Below are 20,942 nucleotides of genomic sequence, written 5' to 3' on the forward strand. Positions count from 1 at the left end.
GGCACGTGTGCCGAAGGCGGCATGCAAGCTGATTTTCAGTGGCACTCACACTGCCCAGGTCCTGCCCACCGCTCCGGGGGTCTCTGCATTTTAATTTAATTTTAAATGAAGCTTCTTAAATATTTTGAAACCTTATTTACTTTACATACAACAATAGTTTAGTTATATATTATAGGCTTATATAAAGAGACCTTCTAAAAAGGTTAAAATGTATTACTGGCACGCGAAACCTAAAATTAGAGTGAATAAATGAATACTTGGCACACTACTTCTGAAAGGTTGCCGACCCCTGTGTTAGACTGTTATTGTGGAGAGATCACTGCCTATCATGCTGACCACTACTGTCTCATTGTTTCCGTGTACTCCTCCATCAGTCTATATCCATCTCCTGTCTCTTGTCTTATCCTCTGATTACAAACTCCTTGGGGCAGGGATGTCTTTTTGTTCTGTGTCTGTACAGCACCTAACACAATGGGGTCCTGGTCCATGACTAGAGCTCCTAGGCATTAGGGTAATACAAATAATAATGGTCTTTCTACACAGGGGCCCACAAGGATGGGAGAGGAACAAGCATAACTGATGGATATAGAACTTCACAGTATGAGCACTTGGCAAAGAGAAGAAGGCCCTATTTAGAAGTATAGTTCTGTTCTGTGCAGGGGACTGATGACTGCCACACACAGGAAGGACTTGCAATAGACAGAGGACAGGAAGGACTCCACCCAGCCTGAAATGCTGATGAACATCGGGCTCACAGAATGGGTGAGCTAAGCTCTGACTAGGGGAACCCTGTGTCTCAGGATTTTTGTTATTTTCAAAAATCTGTAACTGTCAAATGTTTTAAGAGTCAAGTCACTGTGATTAAGAAATTTCTTTGTTACACCTGGGTTCCTTACTTTCCTGTCAGATTGTCCCTGAAGGGATTAAATGAGTAAGCCAAAGAGTCCACAGACGAGAGGGCATATATAAGCAACTGGGGGGGCAGGAGGACTGACTGGTTTCAGGTTATTGAGCAGCTGGACAACAGCATCCCAGAGAAGGGCTGCAGACAAGAGGCCTGAGCCTGGGAGTGTGCCCTAGAGTCTCAGAGCTAGAAACAGTGACTAGACTCTACACAAACTCCTTTGGCTTGGAAGCACTTGGGGCCCAATTACACCTCTACCCCAATATAACACTGACCTCGGGAGCCAAAAAAATCTTACCGCATTATAGGTAAAACCGCGTTATATCAAACTTGCTTTGATCCGCCGGAGTGCGCAGCCCCACCCCCACGGAGCGCTGCTTTACCGTGTTATATCCGAATTCGTGTTATATTGGGTCGCGTTATATCGAGGTAGTGGTGTAGTATATTTAAACAATAACCCCAAAGTTGTGGAGTATGTTATTGGGCCATAAACATCTCCCAAACTCATAAATACAGTGTATTTGATCCACTAGCAACAGGCTGGGGTAACTGTATAGTGGGGTTATGGGACTAGTTTGTAATAGCTGACATGCACCACATTTTAGGTCACAGTATTTGTTGACTGAAAAGTCATCTCTGAAGGAAGATCAGAGGGGCAAGAAGATATTTATATTTGCGCTAAAGTATTCAAGTGTAAATGTTATGCTAAAACTTTGTTGTAATGCACATAATTACAAATCAAATTTTAATTCCATAAATGTTTGTTGTAATGACAGCAGAGTTTGTAGAAGACTGTGATGAGATTTAATAGCTTTTGTTTATTTAAGGCCTGGTTTAGTTTTTGAATGACCATGAATTCCCACTGTTGATAACAATGAATGGTCATTGGGCCATAGAAAGAGAGGGAGAATGATTCTATAGAGTGTGTGGTGGGGGGAGGGCACTCACCTAGGATGTGGGAGACCCAATTTCAAGTCCCTGATCCAATGACCATTTAATTATTTATAAACAATGGAAAAGCTTCAACAGAACAGACTGAGGAAATCCCACACTAGACTGTGTGGCTCATGCACTTTCCTAATAGGTAAGAGACTCAAATTCAAATCCCTTTTCCTCATCGGGGGTGGGGGGTGGAGATTGAAGCCAGGTCACTCACATCCCAGAGCAGTGCCCTAACCACTGGTCTAAAAGTTATAAAGAACGCACCTCCTGCTCCTCCATTCATTTAGTGAAGCTAGTCTTCCTTTGCTTCTGTTAAAACACGCAAAATTGAAACTAAAAATTTTGAGTTGAATTGAAACAAAATATTTTGTTTGGACTCCATGTGAATTATCTTCCACGTTTTCAACCAGCCAAAAACGATGAAAAATGTATTGTTTGGTTTGACTCGAAATGAACCTTTTTCTGATTTTTAAGAAATGCCAACGAAACAAAAAATTCACCCAGCTCTAGCAACGAGCCAATTGTCTATAACGACTGGCAACTGTGAATGATTTATTTGAACTAAGGGTATCCAGGGGACTAAATCACTGAAGAGAATGCCAATGAGATATGTATCTGGTAATCACAGGTTCTGTCTAATCCAGATTGCTTGTGGCTGGAAGTTGTTGCCATCTGTTGGCTTCTTGGTGGCCTTAGGCTTTATGAAATGAGTTGGATGCATTTCAATCCAATTCCCAGCTGCACAAATGTTCACATCACACACAAAAATGCAATTTGTAGTAACTGACCTTCTTGTTGGCAGTCTCAACAGAGAGGTAAAGGAAAGAATGGACTGAACTCCTTTTGTGCTTCTAAAGGTGGTCCTGCTAGGGCAGGGCGAGGGGAAATTGGCAGAGTGGTAAATGGAAGCTTGCACTGCCACTGCCCAAGACTGTACCTATTCAGTCAGAACACACAGACCTGGCAATTCTGGAGTGTGAAATCTAGCACATTTCACCAACAAAAATATTGAGTCCTCCATGACATAAAATATTTATGAAAGGAATAGGTTGTGTCACATCACATAAATCGACCAGGTTGTATTGTTGTGTGTTGTTGTAAATGTCTGTGTGAGTCTCATAACGGTGCTGTCTATCTCATGGCATTTTCAGGGCCTATTTGTACTACAAGCCCTTACCAGGACAGCTCACAGTTAGGCCCTCCATGCTAAAATTGTTTTTGTCTGTAACGGAGAAAGGACTACAAGGAGCTAGGATCACATTAGGTTGTAATACAATTCCTGAACATGGCTCAGTAAATTTCTTTTTCTGTCCATACTACTAACAATTAGCTATTTTACAAAATAGTTTCACCTAACTTTGCCCTGGCCTGGTTAGACTAAAGAGTAGATAGGCCAGGCCCTAAGATCTAACCCATCTTATAAGCTAAACAAGAGAAAAATATGCAGTACCTGAGGTATGTAAAAGAGTCCCAGCAGATTGGCCACTGCGGTGGAGATCCCAGAGCCGGTTGCCCCCACTACTGCAATGGTAGAAGGGATGTGGTCTGAGCAGTTGCAGAACTCATCCAGGTTCAGGGAGTCTATCTTGTTCTGGGCCACAAAACTCAGTGTGGCCTCCAGGGCTTTGGAGACAGTGTTGCAAGTATCAAATATCCTGTATCCCAAGGTCATGTTGGGAAGGAGGGTTGGGCTACTGTTTATTTCCTCTATGGCAAAGATCATAGCCTGCAACCACCGGAAACCTCGGAAATTATACCTACAAATGGTCGAGAAATAAAAATAAGAGAGAGTGGGCGGCAGAGAAAGAGAGGGGGAGACATTGTACGGATGAGAAAAAGAGACAGAGAAAGCAAGTGAATATTAGAGATAGTGAACAAGAGAGCATGTGAGCAAGAGAGAGATTTAGAGATTTTGTGTGTGTGTGTGTGTGTGAGAGAGAGAGAGAGAGAGAGAGAATTGGAAGTTTTAGATAGGAAAATCAAAAGCACAGTATAGTGTGAAGAGTCCAGTCACACATCCTATTGTATTTAATGGAGAGTTTTGCTATTGACTTCAGTCAGTGCAGGAAAAGGTCCCTGGAAAAGATGGGCCTAAACTGCAAGATTTGGATCAAGACTTCAAACTTCCATATTTGGGAGTGGGTTGGATTTGAGGATCTGGTTCTCATTCAGAGCTGGCTGTGGATTTCTAACCCCCCACAGAGTCTAGGGAAGATGAAGGAGATCAGGTCTGGAGTGTTGGTTGGTATCTCTTGTACCTTGGAGACCTTACCAGATACAAAATAATTACCGTACTTAGTCCCCAGATCTAACTTGGGTACATATGGCCATTGGCCACTGTCAGAGGACAGGATACTGGCTTGATAGACCTTTGGTCTGATCCAGTATGGCCGTTCTTATGTTCTAATGTTAATTATTACCAGGCATTCACCTCACAAACACTGAATGGATGGCCCTTCACAACGCCCATGTGGAAAAGGTCAGTATCAATATGCCTCTTTTACAATGGAGAAATGGATGCATAGAGAGGGGAAGTGACTTTCAAGTCTACAGAAAAAACAGGACTGGTGTGTAAATTTTCAAAAGTGCCAAAGTGGGATTTATGCTCCTAGGTATCTGACTTTTGAAAATTGGACATATGCTCCTAAATTACTTAGATGGTTTTGAAAAATTTAACAGGAATATTAAAAATTTAACAGGAAATTTAACTGGGTCCCAGTCCAGTGCTTTAACTACAGTCTTCCTCTGTTATAATGGTCACGGCAGTTGCCTTTAGATAGGAGTTCAGAACCTTGCAAGTAGATCTTGGCAGGGAACTCCATGACTCATGGATGTTTAAGGAGAGCCTCATAAGATTGCTGCTACCACTCTGCTCTGGAATGGCTAAGCCATATTTCAGGACTGCTTTTCAGCTCTGGACTGAGCTTCCACAGTTACATACATTGACAATCAGAAATGGCCATCAGGGCACTGGGAATTTGGGTCTGGAGTGTCACCTCGGGGTGGGGTGAGCATTATCCCTGTGATGTGCTAAACTTTCTAATTGAAAACATTAAGAACAGCCATACTTGGTTACACCAAACATCCATCTAGCCCAGTATGCTGTCTTCCGACAGTGGCCAATGTCACATGCTTCAGAGGGAATGAACAGAACAGGTAATCATCAAGTGATTCATCCCCTGTCACCCATTCCCAGCTTCTGGCAAACAGACTCTAGGGATGTCATCCCTGCCCATCCTGGCTAATAGCCATTGATGGACCTATCCTCCATGAACATATCTAGTTCTTTTCTGAAGCTTGTTATAGTCTTGGCCTTCACAACATCCTCTGGCAAAGAGTTCCCCTTTAAATTACTTTTTAAAATTATTTTTTAAACAGGACTTTTCCAGAATTGACACTAGTAAAGGATGACCTAACTTGAACCTGACCGGATCAGGCTGCATGACTGCAAGGTAGGCCTCACACATGATCTGTCAAAGATCCTGGAGGGAGGTGCTGCCAGGCTTAGGGAAGGTCTACACCTAAAATGCTGCATCAGCACAGCTGCAGCTGCGCCGCTGTAGCACTTAAGTGAGATACTTTTACACTGACAGGAGAGCTTCTCTTGTCAGCATATTTAATCCACGAGAGGTGGTAATTATGTCGACAGGAGAAGCTCTCCAGTCGATATAGCATGGCCTACTCCGCGGGTTAGGTTGGTATAACTACGTTGCTCAAGGATATGGATTTTTCACATCTCTGAGTGACGTATTTATACCGATATAAGTCTGTAGTGTAGACCTGGCCTGAGAAAGTGAAGTGAAGGCAGATATAAATAAATAAATAATTTCAAAATGAAGCAAGGGAAGTTGATAGTAATGAATATAAATCAGAAGCTTAGAATTGTAGAAAATTGATAAGGGAAGCAAAGGGACACAAGGAGAATTCTGTGACCAGAAGAGTTAAGAATAGTAAGGAGATTTTTAGGTATATTAAGAACAAAAAAAATCCTAACAATGGTATTGGACCAGTACTAGATAGAAATATTAGAATTGTCAATAATAATACAGGAAAAGCAGAAGTGTTCAATAAGTATTTCTGTTCTGTATTTGGGAAAAAGGCAGATGATATGGTCATATCACATGATGCTAACAATGCTCTTTCCATTCCAATATTGTATCATAAAGATGTTAAATTGCAGTTATTAAAGTTACACATTTTTAAATTGGCAGGTCTGGATAATTTGCATGCCAGAGTTTTAAAAGATTTGGCTGAGCAGCTATGCTAGACTGCTAGTGCATATTTTCTACAAGTCTGGGAACACTGTGGAAGTTCCAGAAGACTGGAGGAAAGCTAGTTGTGCCAATATATAAAAAAAGGTAAAAAGTATCACCTGGGTAATTATAGGCCTGTCAGTCTGACGATAAGAGAGCAACTGATATGGGCCTTGATTTATAAAGAAGTAAAGGAAGGTAATAAAATTAATGCCAATCCACATGGGTTTAGGGAAAATAGATACTGTCAAACTAACTTGATACATTTTTTATGAGACAATAAGTTTGATTGATAATTGAAGTGATGTAATAGATTTCTGTTAGATATTTAACTTGGTACCGCATGACATTTTAATTAAAAACCTAGAATGATATGAAATTAACATGGCAAACATTAAATGGATTAAAAACTGTCTAACTGATAGGTCTCAAAATATAATTATAAACTGGGAATCATAGATTCATAGATTCTAGGACTGGAAGGGACCTCGAGAGGTCCCTCATGGCAGGACCAAATACTGTCTAGACCATCCCCCATAGACATTTATCTAACCTACTCTTAAATATCTCCAGAAATGGAGATTCCACAACCTCCCTAGGTAATTTATTCCAGTGTTTAACCTCCCTGACAGTTAGGAACTTTTTCCTAATGTCCAACCTAAACCTCCTTTGCTGCAGTTTAAGCCCATTGCTTCTTGTTCTATCCTTAGAGGCTAAGGTGAACAAGTTTTCTCCCTCCTCCTTATGACACCCTTTTAGATACCTGAAAACTGCTATCATGTCCCCTCTCAGTCTTCTCTTTTCCAAACTAAACAAACCCAATTCTTTCAGCCTTCCTTCATAGGTCATGTTCTCAAGACCTTTAATCATTCTTGTTGCTCTTCTCTGGACCCTCTCCAATTTCTCCACATCTTTCTTGAAATGTGGCCCAGAACTGGACACAATACTACAGTTGAGGCCTAACCAGCACAGAGTAGAGCGGAAGAATGACTTCTCGTGTCTTGCTCTCAACACACCTGTTAATACATCCCAGAATCATGTTTGCTTTTTTTGCAATAGCATCACACTGTTGACTCATATTTAGCTTGTGGTCCACTATAACCCCTAGATCCCTTTCTGCCATACTCCTTCCTAGACAGTCTCTTCCCATGCTGTAAAAAGCAACAGAGGGTCCTGTGGCACCTTTAAGACTAACAGAAGTATTGGGAGCATAAGCTTTCGTGGGTAAGAACCTCACTTCTTCAGATGCAAGTCTTCCCATTCTGAATGTGTGAAACTGATTTTTCCTTCCTAAGTGGAGCACTTTGCATTTGTCTTTGTTAAACTTCATCCTGTTTACCTCAGACCATTTCTCCAATTTGTCCAGATCATTTTGAATTATGACCCTGTCCTCCAAAGCAGTTGCAATCCCTCCCAGTTTGGTATCATCTGCAAACTTAATAAGTGTACTTTCTATGCCAATATCTAAGTCGTTAATGAAGATATTGAACAGAGCTGGTCCCAAAACAGACCCCTGCGGAACCCCACTTGTTAAGCCTTTCCAGCAGGATTGGGAGCCATTAATAACAACTCTCTGAGTAGGGTTATCCAGCCAGTTATGCACCCACCTTATAGTAGCCCCATCTAAATTGTATTTGCCTAGTTTATCGATAAGAATATCATGCGAGACCGTATCAAATGCCTTACTAAAGTCTAGGTATACCACATCCACAGCTTCTCCCTTATCCACAAGACTTGTTATCCTATCAAAGAAAGCTATCAGATTGGTTTGAAACAATTTGTTCTTTACAAATCCATGCTGGCTATTCCCTATCACCTTACCACCTTCCAAGTGTTTGCAGATGATTTCCTTAATTACTTCCTCCATTATCTTTCCTGGCACAGAGGTTAAACTAACTGGTCTGTAGTTTCCTGGGTTGTTTTTATTTCCCTTTTTATACATGGGCACTATATTTCCCTTTTTCCAGTCTTCTGGAATCTCTCCCATCTTCCATGATTTTCCAAAGATAATAGCTAGAGGCTCAGATATCTCCTCTATTAACTCCTTGAGTATTCTAGGATGCATTTCATCAGGCCCTGGTGACTTGCTTGCATCTAACTTTTCTAAGTGATTTTTAACTTGTTCTTTTTTTATTTTATCTGCTAAACCTACCCCCTTCTGATTAGCATTCACTATGTTAGGCATTCCTTCAGACTTCTCGGTGAAGACCGAAACAAAGAAGTCATTAAGCATCTCTGCCATTTCCAAGTTTCCTGTTACTGTTTCTCCCTCTTCACTGAGCAGTGGGCCTACCCTGTCTTTGGTCTTCCTCTTGCTTCTAATGTATTGATAAAAAGTCTTCTTTTTTCCCTTTATTCCCATAGATAGTTTGAGCTCATGTGCCTTTGCCTTTCTAATCTTGCCCCTGCATTCCTGTGTTGTTTGCCTATATTCATCCTTTGTAATCTGTCCTATTTCCATTTTTTATATGACTCCTTTTTATTTTTTAGATCATGCAAGATCTCGTGGTTAAGCCAAGGTGGTCTTTTGCCACATTTTCTATCTTTCCTAACCAGCGGAATAGCTTGCTTTTGGGCCCTTAATAGTGTCCCTTTGAAAAACTGCCAACTCTCCTCAGTTGTTTTTCCCCTCAGTCTTGATTTCCATGGGACCTTACCTATCACTCTCTGAGCTTACCAAAATCCACCTTCCTGAAATCCATTGTCTCTATTTTGCTGTACTCCCTTCTACCCTTCCTTAGAATTGCAAACTCTATGATTTCATGATCACTTTCACCCAAGCTGCGTTCTACTTTCAAATTCTCAATGAGTTCCTCCCTATTTGTTAAAATCAAGTCTAGAACAGCTTCCCCCCTAGTAGCTTTTTCAATCTTCTGAAATAAAAAGTTGTCTGCAATGCAGTCCAAAAATTTGTTGGATAGTCTGTGCCCTGCTGTGTTATTTTCCCAACATATATTTGGATAGTTGAAGTCCCCCATCACCACCAAATCTTGGGCTTTGGATGATTTTGTTAGTTGTTTAAAAAAAGCCTCATCCACCTCTTCCACCTGGTTAGGTGGCCTGTAGTAGACATTATCAAACGTGTGTTTCTAGTGGGGTCCTGCAGGTATTTGCCCTGGGCCCTATGCTATTTAACATTTTTGTTAAAGACCTGGAAGAGAACATAAAATCATCACTGATAAAGTTTACAGATGACACAAAAATTTGGGGAGAGATACATAATAAGGAAAACAGGTCACTTATATATAGCGATCTGTCTCACTTGGTAAGCTGGGCGCAAGCAAGCAATATGAATTTTAGTATGGCTATATGTAAATGTATTCATCTAGGAACAAAGAATGTAGGCCATATTTGGAGTATGGGGGATTCTATCCTGGGAAAAGGTGATTCTGAAAAAGATTTGGGGGTCATGGTGTATAATCAGCTAAGAATGAGTAACCAGTGCCATGATGTGGCCAAAAGGGCTGATGCAATCCTTGGATACATAAAATGGGGATTCTCAAGTAGGAGTAGAGAGGTTATTTTACCTCTATATTTGGCACTGGTGCAACCTCTGCTGGAATACTGTGTCCAGTTCTGGTGTCCACAATTCAAGAAGCATGTTGATAAATTGGAGTGGGTACAGAGATGAGCTATGAGAATGATTAAAGAATTGGAAAACATGCCTTGTAGTGGTAGACTCAAAGAACTCAATCTATTTAGCTTAATAAAGAGAAAGTTAAAGGGTGACTTGATCACACTTTATGAGTATCTACATGTGGAACAAATATTTGATAATGGGCTCTTCAATCTAGCAGACAGACATAACAAGATCCAATGGCTTGTTGCTGAAGCTAGACAAATTCAGACTAGAAACAAGGTGTATATTTTAACAGTGATTGTAATTAACTATTGGAACAACTTACCAAGGATTCTCCATCACTGGCAATATTTAAATCAAGGTTGAATGGGTTCTTTAAAAGATGTGTTTACTTCAAAAGGAATTATTTTGGGGAAGCTCTATGGCCTATGTTATAAGCAGGTCAGACTAGATGATAACAAGGGTCCCTTCTGGCCTTGGAATCTATGAAGTTTTCAAACTGTAAAACTCAAGGGTCAGACTGAGAAGCCTTTTGAGTCAACAAGCCACCTGAGGGAAAACTGATGTTCCAGAATCCCCAAGACTGATCATCTTGTAAAGAGGAAGTCATAACATCAGCAAACAGGGTACTCCAGCCTTTGCCCACTCTGTCCCTGTACCTAGGGAGATGTGCTGTGCCAGCAGAACATCACTACCTGCTCCTTGACTGCAGGTTCCAGCTCCTAGACAATGAGAGTCCAAAAGACTGTGAAAGCGGAAGAGGTCGCAAATCCGTTATCTTAAATATCTTGTTTATCTTTTATCTATTTTTGTCTTATATTTTTATTAGCTGGGTGATGTCCCAGGCTTTTTATTTTCTAATTTTAGGATGCAATAGGGTGATAATGTGCATGCATGCATGTATGACAATCCACAAAATCACATGGTGAAGTTACCAGAAAAAAAGTTTAAACTCCCATAATCCTTGTCTCATGAAGATACTCATTGAAGTGTCTTTGGTATTCTGTATTTAAAAGTCCTAAGAAACTTAAATTGTAGCAAACACTTTGCTTGATAGGAGAGCTGTCAAACTCCTGCTTATCAAAATGTTTTCTTAGAGCCTGTCTTATAATATGTGTTCTAGTCACCACACTGGAATTTAATTCTAAGAAAGAAGCATAATGGCTCTTAGGTAGTGATTCAGATATTAGATAATTTGGTTTCAATATTAAGCTTTTAATCAGTTCTCAGTCATAGATTTAATTGAGATCAGTAAAATTCCTTAGTTGGGGGTTTATAACCAAATTCACAGTTACCTTCTTAAGAATCATCTTTAGAACTTAAAAGGGTTTATAATTTTTAGAACTAATTTGATGATTTAACTCATTTTATTATTTAATTCTAATTCAGTGAGATTAATTTATTAATGTATTGATCTGACCAAGATTCAATATTGACTTGATGGTTGTATTGATTTATTTTATTTATATATTTAGTTTAACCTTAGCAATAACAACATATCACCAAAACTGCTGCTTTTACTCTTGTTTGTGGGATTAGAAGCATTAGATTCACTCACATTCTTTTAAATATCATTAAAGGTAGACTAGTGGTGTGTAAAGCACAATGGCTTGGTTTTGTTTCACAGATTTTTAAGGCCAAAGGGACCCGTAGATCATCTAGTTTGACATCGTGTACAACACAAACCATAGAAATTTAGCCAGTTCCCATTTTTGTCCTTTACTGCTTCTCCAGGATCATTTTCTGGTCTTTTTAAATTTAACAGTTTCCTCTATTATAAGCAAGTACTCTTAAAATGTTCAAGGTTTGCTCAAGACATGACCCACAGTATTTTCATTTAGACCAATGGCACTTAAACTGTTTATATGATGGACCACCATTTAAGATGTAGATCGTCTCTGAAAGTGTCTACACCACAATGTAAGCCTGGGTTTAGACTCAGGCTCAAGCCCAAACCCCGCTTCCATCTACACACAGTTCTCTCTGACTTAGGCCAATAAGCCCTTTGGGCCCTGGGACCTAGCAAGAGGAGTTGGTTTGAGCATGAATCCCACTGGGACTTGGGTCCAAACTCCATAGTTTTGCTATGTGGATGCAACTCATGTCCGGGTCCCCGAGACTCATGTTTGGGTCTCCGAGACTCATGTCCTGAGAGTCTGCCAATGCTATCCCACAATCCTATTGGCCAGTATTCCCTGTCCTTTCTATCTCAAGATTAGCCAATTGACTCCCAGGAAATGGAAGCAACCCCCCTGGTTCAAGTACAGCTGCTCAACATTTAACCCTCTATTTGATTCTGACTGCTGAGCTAACAGGAAGTCCTTTGCCGAGCACACTGCTATCTGGTCAGGGGATCACAGAAAAGTTTTGGTGAATCTCTGGTGAGAGATGAGCAAAATGTTTGACTTCAGCAAGAGTTCCAGGAACGCATCAGGAAATGGCAGCACTGTAGATTCACTGGACCAATGACCAGTGCAGGGGGCCAATTAAATGGTTCAAGAACAACAGGCATAAAACCAAAGTTGCACCTGGGAACTCAGCATCATCCTGCCTCTTTTACAAAGAGTATGATTAGATGCTGGGTACTGCTCCAAGCATTGAGTCACCAGCATTTCACAATAGCCCAGTCAGCCAGGATGGTGACTTCTGACTCCCGAATCTAGTCAGCAGGCATGAGCTCAGGTTAGTGAAGTGACTGGTGCTCATACTGATCTCTGAGGAGTCTTTGCTGCCTGCAGCACATCCTGGGTCCCTACTCGGAGAGGCTGTTTGATGATCCCCTGGAAGAGCAGTCCACTGCAGAAATGGCAGCAGAACCAGAAGAGGTGCAGAAGTTACCTACCTGATAAGCTGGTAGCCTGGAAAGTTTTTGGCTCCATGTTTGTTATTAATATAGGAATGTGAGGGATTTCCAGTTTATGACCCAATGTAAAATTTATCACAAGCTTTGGGAAGCAGTGTGTATCTGCTAAAGGCAGAATGCGTGCCAGCACCTTGGTGTCACCACCTGCCATGTGGAATTCAAAAGTGAAACACAACAGTTATACAAGCATTTATATATACATTGTTATTTGATACTCACACCTTCTTACAAAGATGTGCCAGGGTGTTAAAAGTAAGAACTGTATATTGCCTTCCCTTTTAGTATGCTGCACTGTACAAACCGGCCATGAAACAGCATAATGAGCCTCCTATAAACAGTTAACTATACGCGGGAGGGGCAGGGGCAATGTAGGCCACGGGTGATGAAATTAATGTTCAAAATACAGCTGAATTTTTTTTCTGCAGTCCAGAAATGTGCCCGGGGACAGGGAGGGGAATGACTGTGTAGTTCTTTGAGAGTCAGTATTATTGTGTGTGTTTGCATGTAGTCCATAGCTAGATATAGTCAGAGCAGACTGCATCAGAAGCTGCAGGGAAGCAGTAATCCATGTGAATGCTAATCCAGCATCCTGTTGATTACCTGAAACATGTTGACCCAATCCCAGGTGCTAATAGCTGCAAACTTTTCCCATGGTAGGAAGTCCAGATGAGTAGTCACATTTTGGAGAAAGGTGCATTTTCTGAGCCGATCTCTGTAGGACACCAGCCAACTCCATTCATAGGTGTGCTGCTCAGTCACCATAAGCTTCAAAATCTCTGTGGCACACTTGCCACCAGCAGAATAGAATGTACCTTTACATTCAGGAATCTCCAGGATTGTTAGGTCACGTGGAATGTGAAAGGACAGAGAAGGCTGGGTAGTAAGCCAGGCTGTTCCTGCCCTGCTCCCCAGGCTACAATGGTCTGCAATTCTTAAACATATGTACACACATACCATTATGTGTGCACTCTTTTCATTCTGATTAACTCAAGTTGTGTCCATGGAGCTTCTGGGAACCGAAGTGTTCCTCTGACAATATACTGAAGCAGAGTTTTACAAAGTATTGTTCTTTAGCCTGGAGAGTCGTCTGATACTTTTCTCTGTGAATTCGCTGAACCTTTTTTGAAGTACTGAGACAATAATGTATTTTTGATGTTGGTTTTCAGGAGGAGCCTGAGATTTAGAACGGTCATGGAGCGGTCCAAGAGGAAGTGTTTCCATGATGCACTTATGGTGGACACGCAGGATAGAGCCAACAAGCAGGTTTAATACCAAAGAGAGAAGGATTCACGGCAAGTGGAAAAGCACAGACAGGATGCAGAGTGCGAGGACAGAATTGCAGAGCATGAGGAGAGACTGGCAGCGCAATTTCCAGAGTAGGAATGTCGCTTCAGGGAGGAAGATAGAGCCCCGGTGAAAGACCTTTTGAGAGGCTGCTTCTCCTGCTGCACCCGCCCCACATCCTGAGTCCCCTCCATGGTACCATGTGCTTCAGATCAGGAACGCAGTGGACAATTCCATGGTTGGGTGGCCCATGCAGCTGGGATTAGCTGGACAGGGCAAATGTACCCCTGCAGTCTTCTACCCCTTGCAGGCCTCCACCCTCGTGCAGCAATGCCAAGTACATGCTAAATGGGCAAGAAAGGGATGCTGGGGGACACACAAAAGCAGGGAATTTATTTATCAGCACTGGCTTCACTGTTTGCCCTATTCAATGTTTGTTTTGTGCACTTTGTTTTATTACTGGTTTTGATGTTGGTTTGTTACTTGTTTTGTTGTTGTTATAATGGCAGCTGAAAACACTTTAATATTTTTTAATACAGCCATGTTCACAAATAAAGGCATTTATTTTATTAAGAAAGTTTATTACCATCACTGCATCACATCATGTAATGTGTACTTCAAATAATAAACACATGATAAGGCACAACTGGAAAGTTATATCTAAAACACAATTTCTCAATACATCTATTTACATCAATCCATAATGAAAATCTACAGTTCTTGCCATATAGTGTATCCTCCTCCCATTACATAAGAAATCATCTAATCCATAATTAAAATTCATGACAATCATCCTCTCATTCATTGCATACAGGGACAGTATTTCATTCATGGTTAACACTGCTGTAAAAACACATTCATAAACATGCAATTCTCCCTCTTCCATTGGTCCATACAAGTCCATAATGAGGTAACATAGAGCATACCTGATTTCTGTTGCACATCACCCTGCTCTAGCTGTCACGGATGTCTGGCTAGCTAAGTGTACCAGGTTAGCAATCTACTACTGTCAAAAGTCCATTCCGGGGACAAATGACTCATCTTTGGTTTCACAAAGATTGAAGAGCTCAGCAAGCCACAGCAATGCAGGCAGCATTGATGACACTGGAATCAAAATGGTTCTGTAAACAGCACCAGCGGGATTTCAGTCTGCCAAACACACATTCAACCACCATTCTACAGCTACTGAAAGTGTCATTAAATCTTCTTTTGCCAGGGCCTCTGAGATCAGGATACGTTTTTGTAAGCCAATGCAAAAGGGGATACGCAGGGTCCCCTAGAATAACAGTGGAAACAGCTACTCCATTTATGATAATATCATTTGTTGGGAACAGTGTCCTGGCCTGACCTTGAAGATAGACTCATGATCAGTGGAAAACCCTGGCATCATAAACTTTTCCAGTACAGCCCACATTGGCATCCATAAATCAGCCTGCATAAGAATGGAGTAGTACCCTTTGCGGCTGATGTACTCATGTGCTCCTTGAGGAGGGTGAACTATGAGCATGAATCACATCAATGGCCCCAGCACAATTTGGAAACCCCATTCTCAAAACCAGCAGTTATTTCAGGAATATTGTTTACACCTGCCTCCTTGGGCACACCTAATTTCCATACACTTTATTGCCCCAGAAACCTCTGCCACCACTTTATCCACAGTTGACTTTCCATTGCCAAGCTGCTTAGCAATGGACTTTTAGCAGTCTGAGGTAGCCAGCTTCCAGATGGTTATAGCAACTTGCTTCTGGACCAGTATGGCCGACAACATGCATGTATCATGATGCTGGAGGGTTGGAGCAAATTATTCACAAAGCTCCAGAAATGTAGCTTTCTTTATGCTAAATTTCTGGACCCATTGCTGATCACCCCAGGTGCACATGATAATGTGATCCCACCAGTCTGTGCTCCAGAACTCCAATCTACATAGCGGGCATCAGTGACAGTACCAAAAGTCTTCAGCAGCCTCAACCAGTTCGAGTGTGTCATGTCTATATCATCCTTCTCCTCCAACAGGTGCCTTTGGTAGCTCAGAAAATGCTGCCAAAACATCCACTAGTATCTCATGGCCGCTCTGCCTATTTCCTGAAACAGGAGTGAAAGTCCAAGCAAGATATATTCTTCAAATGTTGACTCCTCCATGTTGCTGGCTCTGGTTGCCAGGAGTGTGTAGACCTAGCAGACAGCTCAGCAAGTTGTGTTGGCAGGCTATGACAACTTCCTGTAATGTGCAGGGTGGACAGTCAAGTTTTTCCACACTACACCACAATCTAAGGGCTACAGTGGCTACAGCTGGAGAGGGAGCTAGGATGCCTGGTACAGGCTGGTTTGACTCAGGTTTGTGTAATGCAGTGTGGATGCCTGAGCACAGGTGTGAGAACTGGGTTCAGCAATTCTAAACCTAGGGTCAATATTCAGTGCGACCACTCAAGCCTGGGCATATAAATACGGAGCAAGCGGGCTTGAGTCTGGGCTTAAATTGCAGTGTACACGTACCCACAGACATTTCCCCTCCAAATCTTCCTGCTGCAACTAAAGTGTTGGGTTTAATGCAAGTTATTAAAGAAACAAGATGAAAATAAATTAGCTTTACATCACTTGTGTCAACCAAAGTTTGCAGTGCAGGCATGGCCTAAGCATTGCAACACCTAAGTCCCTTTGTGGATCCTGGCCAAAGTGTTTAACCCAAATGACTTGCTCAAAACAATACAGCAAGTCAGTGGCAGAACTTGGATCTCCTGCCACCAAATCGTGTGCCTTAACCAGGTGACTATATTTCCTCTTCAAGAAGGAAAAGATACTCTTCGGCCTATGTTTTTACTAGCTGCCACAGGCTGTGCTCTGCTGAGAACCATTAGTTGTTCTGCTTGGAATCAAGTACATTCTCAAAGGTTCTAACTGCAGCTTGATATGTGAGAGAAGTTTCAACAATGTTCTCAGTGAATCTCATCATATTAATAGAAGATCCAATGTTTCTCTTCTGTGAATTCCCCAGTCATTAAAGCAGTGGTCCCCAAACTATGGGGCGCTCTCCTCTAGAACGTTGGGAAGATGCACAGCGGAGACTGGGGGGCAGGGAGGGAGCACCACCCTGCTCCACTCCTCTTCCAGCCGCAGCTCTGCTCCACCCCCATCCCAGCTCTGGCCCCAGCCACAGCTCCATTCTTCCCCCGCTACACCCACAGCCCAGCTCCAGCTCCAGCCCCAGCCCCAGCCACAGCTCCACTCTGCCCCCTGCTCCACCCACAGCCCAGCTCCAGCTCCAGCCCCAGCCCCAGCCCCAGCTCCATTCTTCCCCCTGCTCCACCCACAGCCCAGCTCTGTCCTCATTCCCTCTCCACCCCCAGGCCAGTTCCACCTTAGCCCCAGCTCCTCCCCGATTCCGCAGTTCTGCCCCCAGCTCTGCCTTCAGCCCAAGCTCCTCTGCTGAGCCAACTGTTCTATAATGGAGGGTGGGGCATGGACAGATTCCACCACTGTAAGGGGGGGGGGGCATGACAGGAAAAGTTTGGGGCACCACTGCATTAAAGCTTCCAGGGCCATTAGAGCAGGGAGTGGCTGTTACACTATGACTTTGTCTAGCCTAAGGTTTCAAGGTGTGATATTAGATTGAGTTGGCTCATTAACATGGAGCTAACATGATGTTTGCTGCCATCATATAGTTCACTCTGCTTGTTGTGTTCTATCCCTCCCACGTGTCTGTTTTGTCTGCTTAAACAATATTGTCTCATTGTTTCCTGCTACTACCCCACAGGAGTCTGTGTTATACTCAGATTACTAGTGTTTTGAGACAGGAACTATCTTTTTTGCTCTGTGTTTATACCATGCCTAGCACAGTGGGGTCCTGGTCTATGCCTGGGGCTCCTTGAGTAGGGCTACAGTAAGAGAAATAATGATAATGAATAATAGCTTCAAATTAACACCTTCAAAATCCTAGTTAAAATGAAGAGAATGTGCTAAACTGGTCAAGTTAAAGCCTAGCCCAGTTTAACATAGAAAGGCTTTCTCTTCACTAGAGATTTAGAAGGTGTTAGGGTGTGATATTAGATAGAGTAATCTATACAAGGCATATTATAAAATGCTTCCAGCTAATCTTAGATCATCTAGAGATGCCCAGAGCAATCACATTTCTGACCTGTGAGCCAGATCCCACTCACAAAGGTCTTCTGTTTGGCCCACCGGGTGTCAGCTACTAGGTCCTGCTCCCTGCTGGGGGTTCTGCTGTAAGGACAGCCCTGATACCCGGCTCCAGCTCCACCCCAGGCTGCTGGCAGCTCCAGCACCTGTGTGCCCCTGCCCAGTCACATATGCAGTGTTCCCATGCTAACCTGTCTTTGAGCACCTCCACCCCAACTCGGAGGACGCTCTGCCTCCAGGGAGAAAGGGACCATCTGGCAGCCAGGGACCATAAAGTCTGGAGCTGCCAGGAGCCTGGGGCCAGCCAGAGCTGGGTAGCAGGGCAGCCTTTACAGCAGACCCCCCATTAGGGAGCAGGAAGGAACTGATACCCAGCAGGCCAAACGGAAGGCCCTCTTCAGAGGCTCCTGCTCCTGTGCTCCCATGTCAGGCCCTTTCCCGCCCCTGCAGAGCATCCTCTAAGCCAGTACATGCTGATGCCAGGTCCAGGCAGAGAGTAAGAGGTGCTTAGAGGCAGGGCAGCATCGGAACACTACAGCCTGGGACCAAGCAGGGGAGCTCAGGGGCTGAAGCTGCTGGGAGCCTGGGGCGGACCCAGAAGCAGAGCCAGAGCTAAGTAGCAAAGCTGCCAAGACAGTGGAGCTCCCAGCTGAGAGCAGGAGCCAGAGACAGGCAGGGGGGACAGGGATGGGAAGGGCTTTAAGAGGATTCACCCCCACTTCTTTGAGCCTCTCCTAATTCCCCTGCTGTCCCCAACACTGGCAGGGGCCCAGAATGTAGGGGGCCCACACAGGACAAACACTGCCACTGCCTCAGTTGGAAGGAGATATAAAGGTGCCACTTCAACCAACCTCCTCACCCTCCTCCAACATGCTCAGCAGGCAGTAACATGGAGTTCTCTGCAGCCTCCCTCTCTACAACTGTTCCCTTCAGGCTGCCCCACTTCAAAATCTTCATTTGTGGGCCCAGCAGTGTCATCTTAGCTCAGGGCCAGATGATTTGTTCTGCTTGCATTTGCCTCCTCAGACTTTCAATGGACACCAGTGTGTTTTTTACAAGGAAGCCCAGAAACATTTTTTGGTTTGAACAGCTCTCACAGCCTGGACCCAGAAGAGAGATGAAGATCTATAGGAACACTCAATATCTTTATGTTACACAGTGACTTCAGTGCAAAAACAACAGATCTTCATCAGCTGCACCCACCAAGACTTAAAATTAACAAGCATGAAACTAATAAAACAAGAGAGGAAGGAACAACAAAATAAAGTGAAAACTCTAAATGCAGCTTTATCTTGCTTTTAAAACAGCCAGAGATTCTGCACTTTTACCTGACTGTGACAGTAAAGAGTCCCATAGGCAATGGACATAATCAGCCAAAGATCTTTCTTACAAGTAGGAGAGTCTGAGGGGGGGGGTTGTGGAAACTGGGAAATTACAGATGGCTCAGGGAAGAAGGAAGGGAAGAGAGAATGAATGCCCTGAATAATTTGGTTTCAGAAGTAGAGTTCAAATGGAAGGCTACTCATGTAATTCGCCATTTGGGATTGTGAATATCTCCATGAGAAAGTTAGAGCTTTTAAAGGCAGAACATCAAATGTTTCCTGTCCTGATTACAATGGGACAGTCCTACAACTAATGTGGGTGCAAAGGATGTTAAAATATCCTGAAATCAGGATGGTTCACTGTGATGCAAAAATACTATTTTGTAATGTGGAAATGTGTCATAGTGTGGACCATCAGATTATGGAGATGTGCATCAGAATATTGCATTGTTGTACTGAGTTCCGGTGATACGATGGCATTTTGTCACCATAAGGCAACGACGTATCGTAATGCTGTGAAGATTCATTGTCATTGCAAAAAATCACAACATTATGATATGAACAGTTCACGATTAGGGTGCCTAAGTGCTACGTTATTTCAAATAATACATTAATAATAAATAATGTTTCTGAGATCTAAAAAGGACAGAGAGATTAGGATATGAATAAGGCCACTGGGGACTGATTCATTTTGTGATGTATTCTGCCTTTATTACTATTCTACACAAAATGTATACACCAGAAATGTGATGGGAAACAGTCTAAGTAGAACTGCAGGCAAATATACAACATAGTAGATTAATTTTACATCCCTCTCTCAATACTTACACTACTTAAACAATTAATTATATGTAAGAGATATTTCGGAAACACAAGCTGCAAATATGCAATTCCTGTGGCTTGAAATAACCCCATTTTACATTTCCAATGAGGATGAAAATGTGGGCAAGTTTTTCCCTTAGGTTTTAGGACTCAGCCCTCAAGCTGGTAAGACCAAGGTGGAGAGAAGTATTTTGCCAATGACACCAGGACAATGAGAGCAATGGGGAAATTCTTACTTTTCTTTTTTCTTTTCACTGTTAAATTCAGTATGAGAAATTTTCCAGATAATATTATGTAAGATACACAAATTAAATTTATATCAATGAATATGCAGAGGCATTGGATAGCTAGACAAAGATTGACAAGAGGCAATTCTACAAGTATTTGAATGGGGAGGAGTGGGCATGAAATTGTTTTGTGTGTTCTGAGAAGATATGATAGGAGTAAAAGGATGAAACTGATCAAGGCTGAATATCAGGAAAAATATCCTAACACTGTAGTTCAGGTTGAATAGTCTCAAAATGGAAGGGGTGCAAGCCCCATTGGTTATGACATTTAATATCAGACTATAGAACAGACCAGAAAGGAGTAATGTAGCCACCTGGAATGCTAGGGATGGACTGGATGGAACTCATGTGTCTTTTTTTTCTCTCAAGGCTAAAATTCGTCCATAGAATAAATATGGTGGCTTTCTGATATTACTGTCTAATGAAAGAAAAGAATGAGAAAAAAGAGAAAGGTACCATTTTGGAAATATCCATTTAGAGAAGTTTACCAAATGCTCATGAACAGATTGGGCTCAATTTTCCCATATGGTTTGACACATGCCTTTGATAAA

At 42.4% G+C, this 20,942-nt stretch overlaps 1 protein-coding gene across 2 annotated transcripts in view; it reads right to left on the reverse strand.

Annotated features, from left to right (window-relative positions):
* Nucleotides 1-20,942, reverse strand: part of CASR (calcium sensing receptor) — a 163,356-nt gene that overhangs the window by 63,564 nt on the left and 78,850 nt on the right. For both annotated transcript variants that reach the window (XM_054042379.1, XM_054042370.1), the window contains exon 3: nt 3,297-3,603. In XM_054042379.1, the coding sequence (XP_053898354.1) occupies nt 3,297-3,603 (307 nt within the window). The remainder of the gene's footprint in view (nt 1-3,296; nt 3,604-20,942) is intronic.

Source organism: Malaclemys terrapin, chromosome 1 (assembly GCF_027887155.1).
Source record: "Malaclemys terrapin pileata isolate rMalTer1 chromosome 1, rMalTer1.hap1, whole genome shotgun sequence".
Classification (NCBI taxonomy): Eukaryota; Metazoa; Chordata; order Testudines; family Emydidae; genus Malaclemys; species Malaclemys terrapin.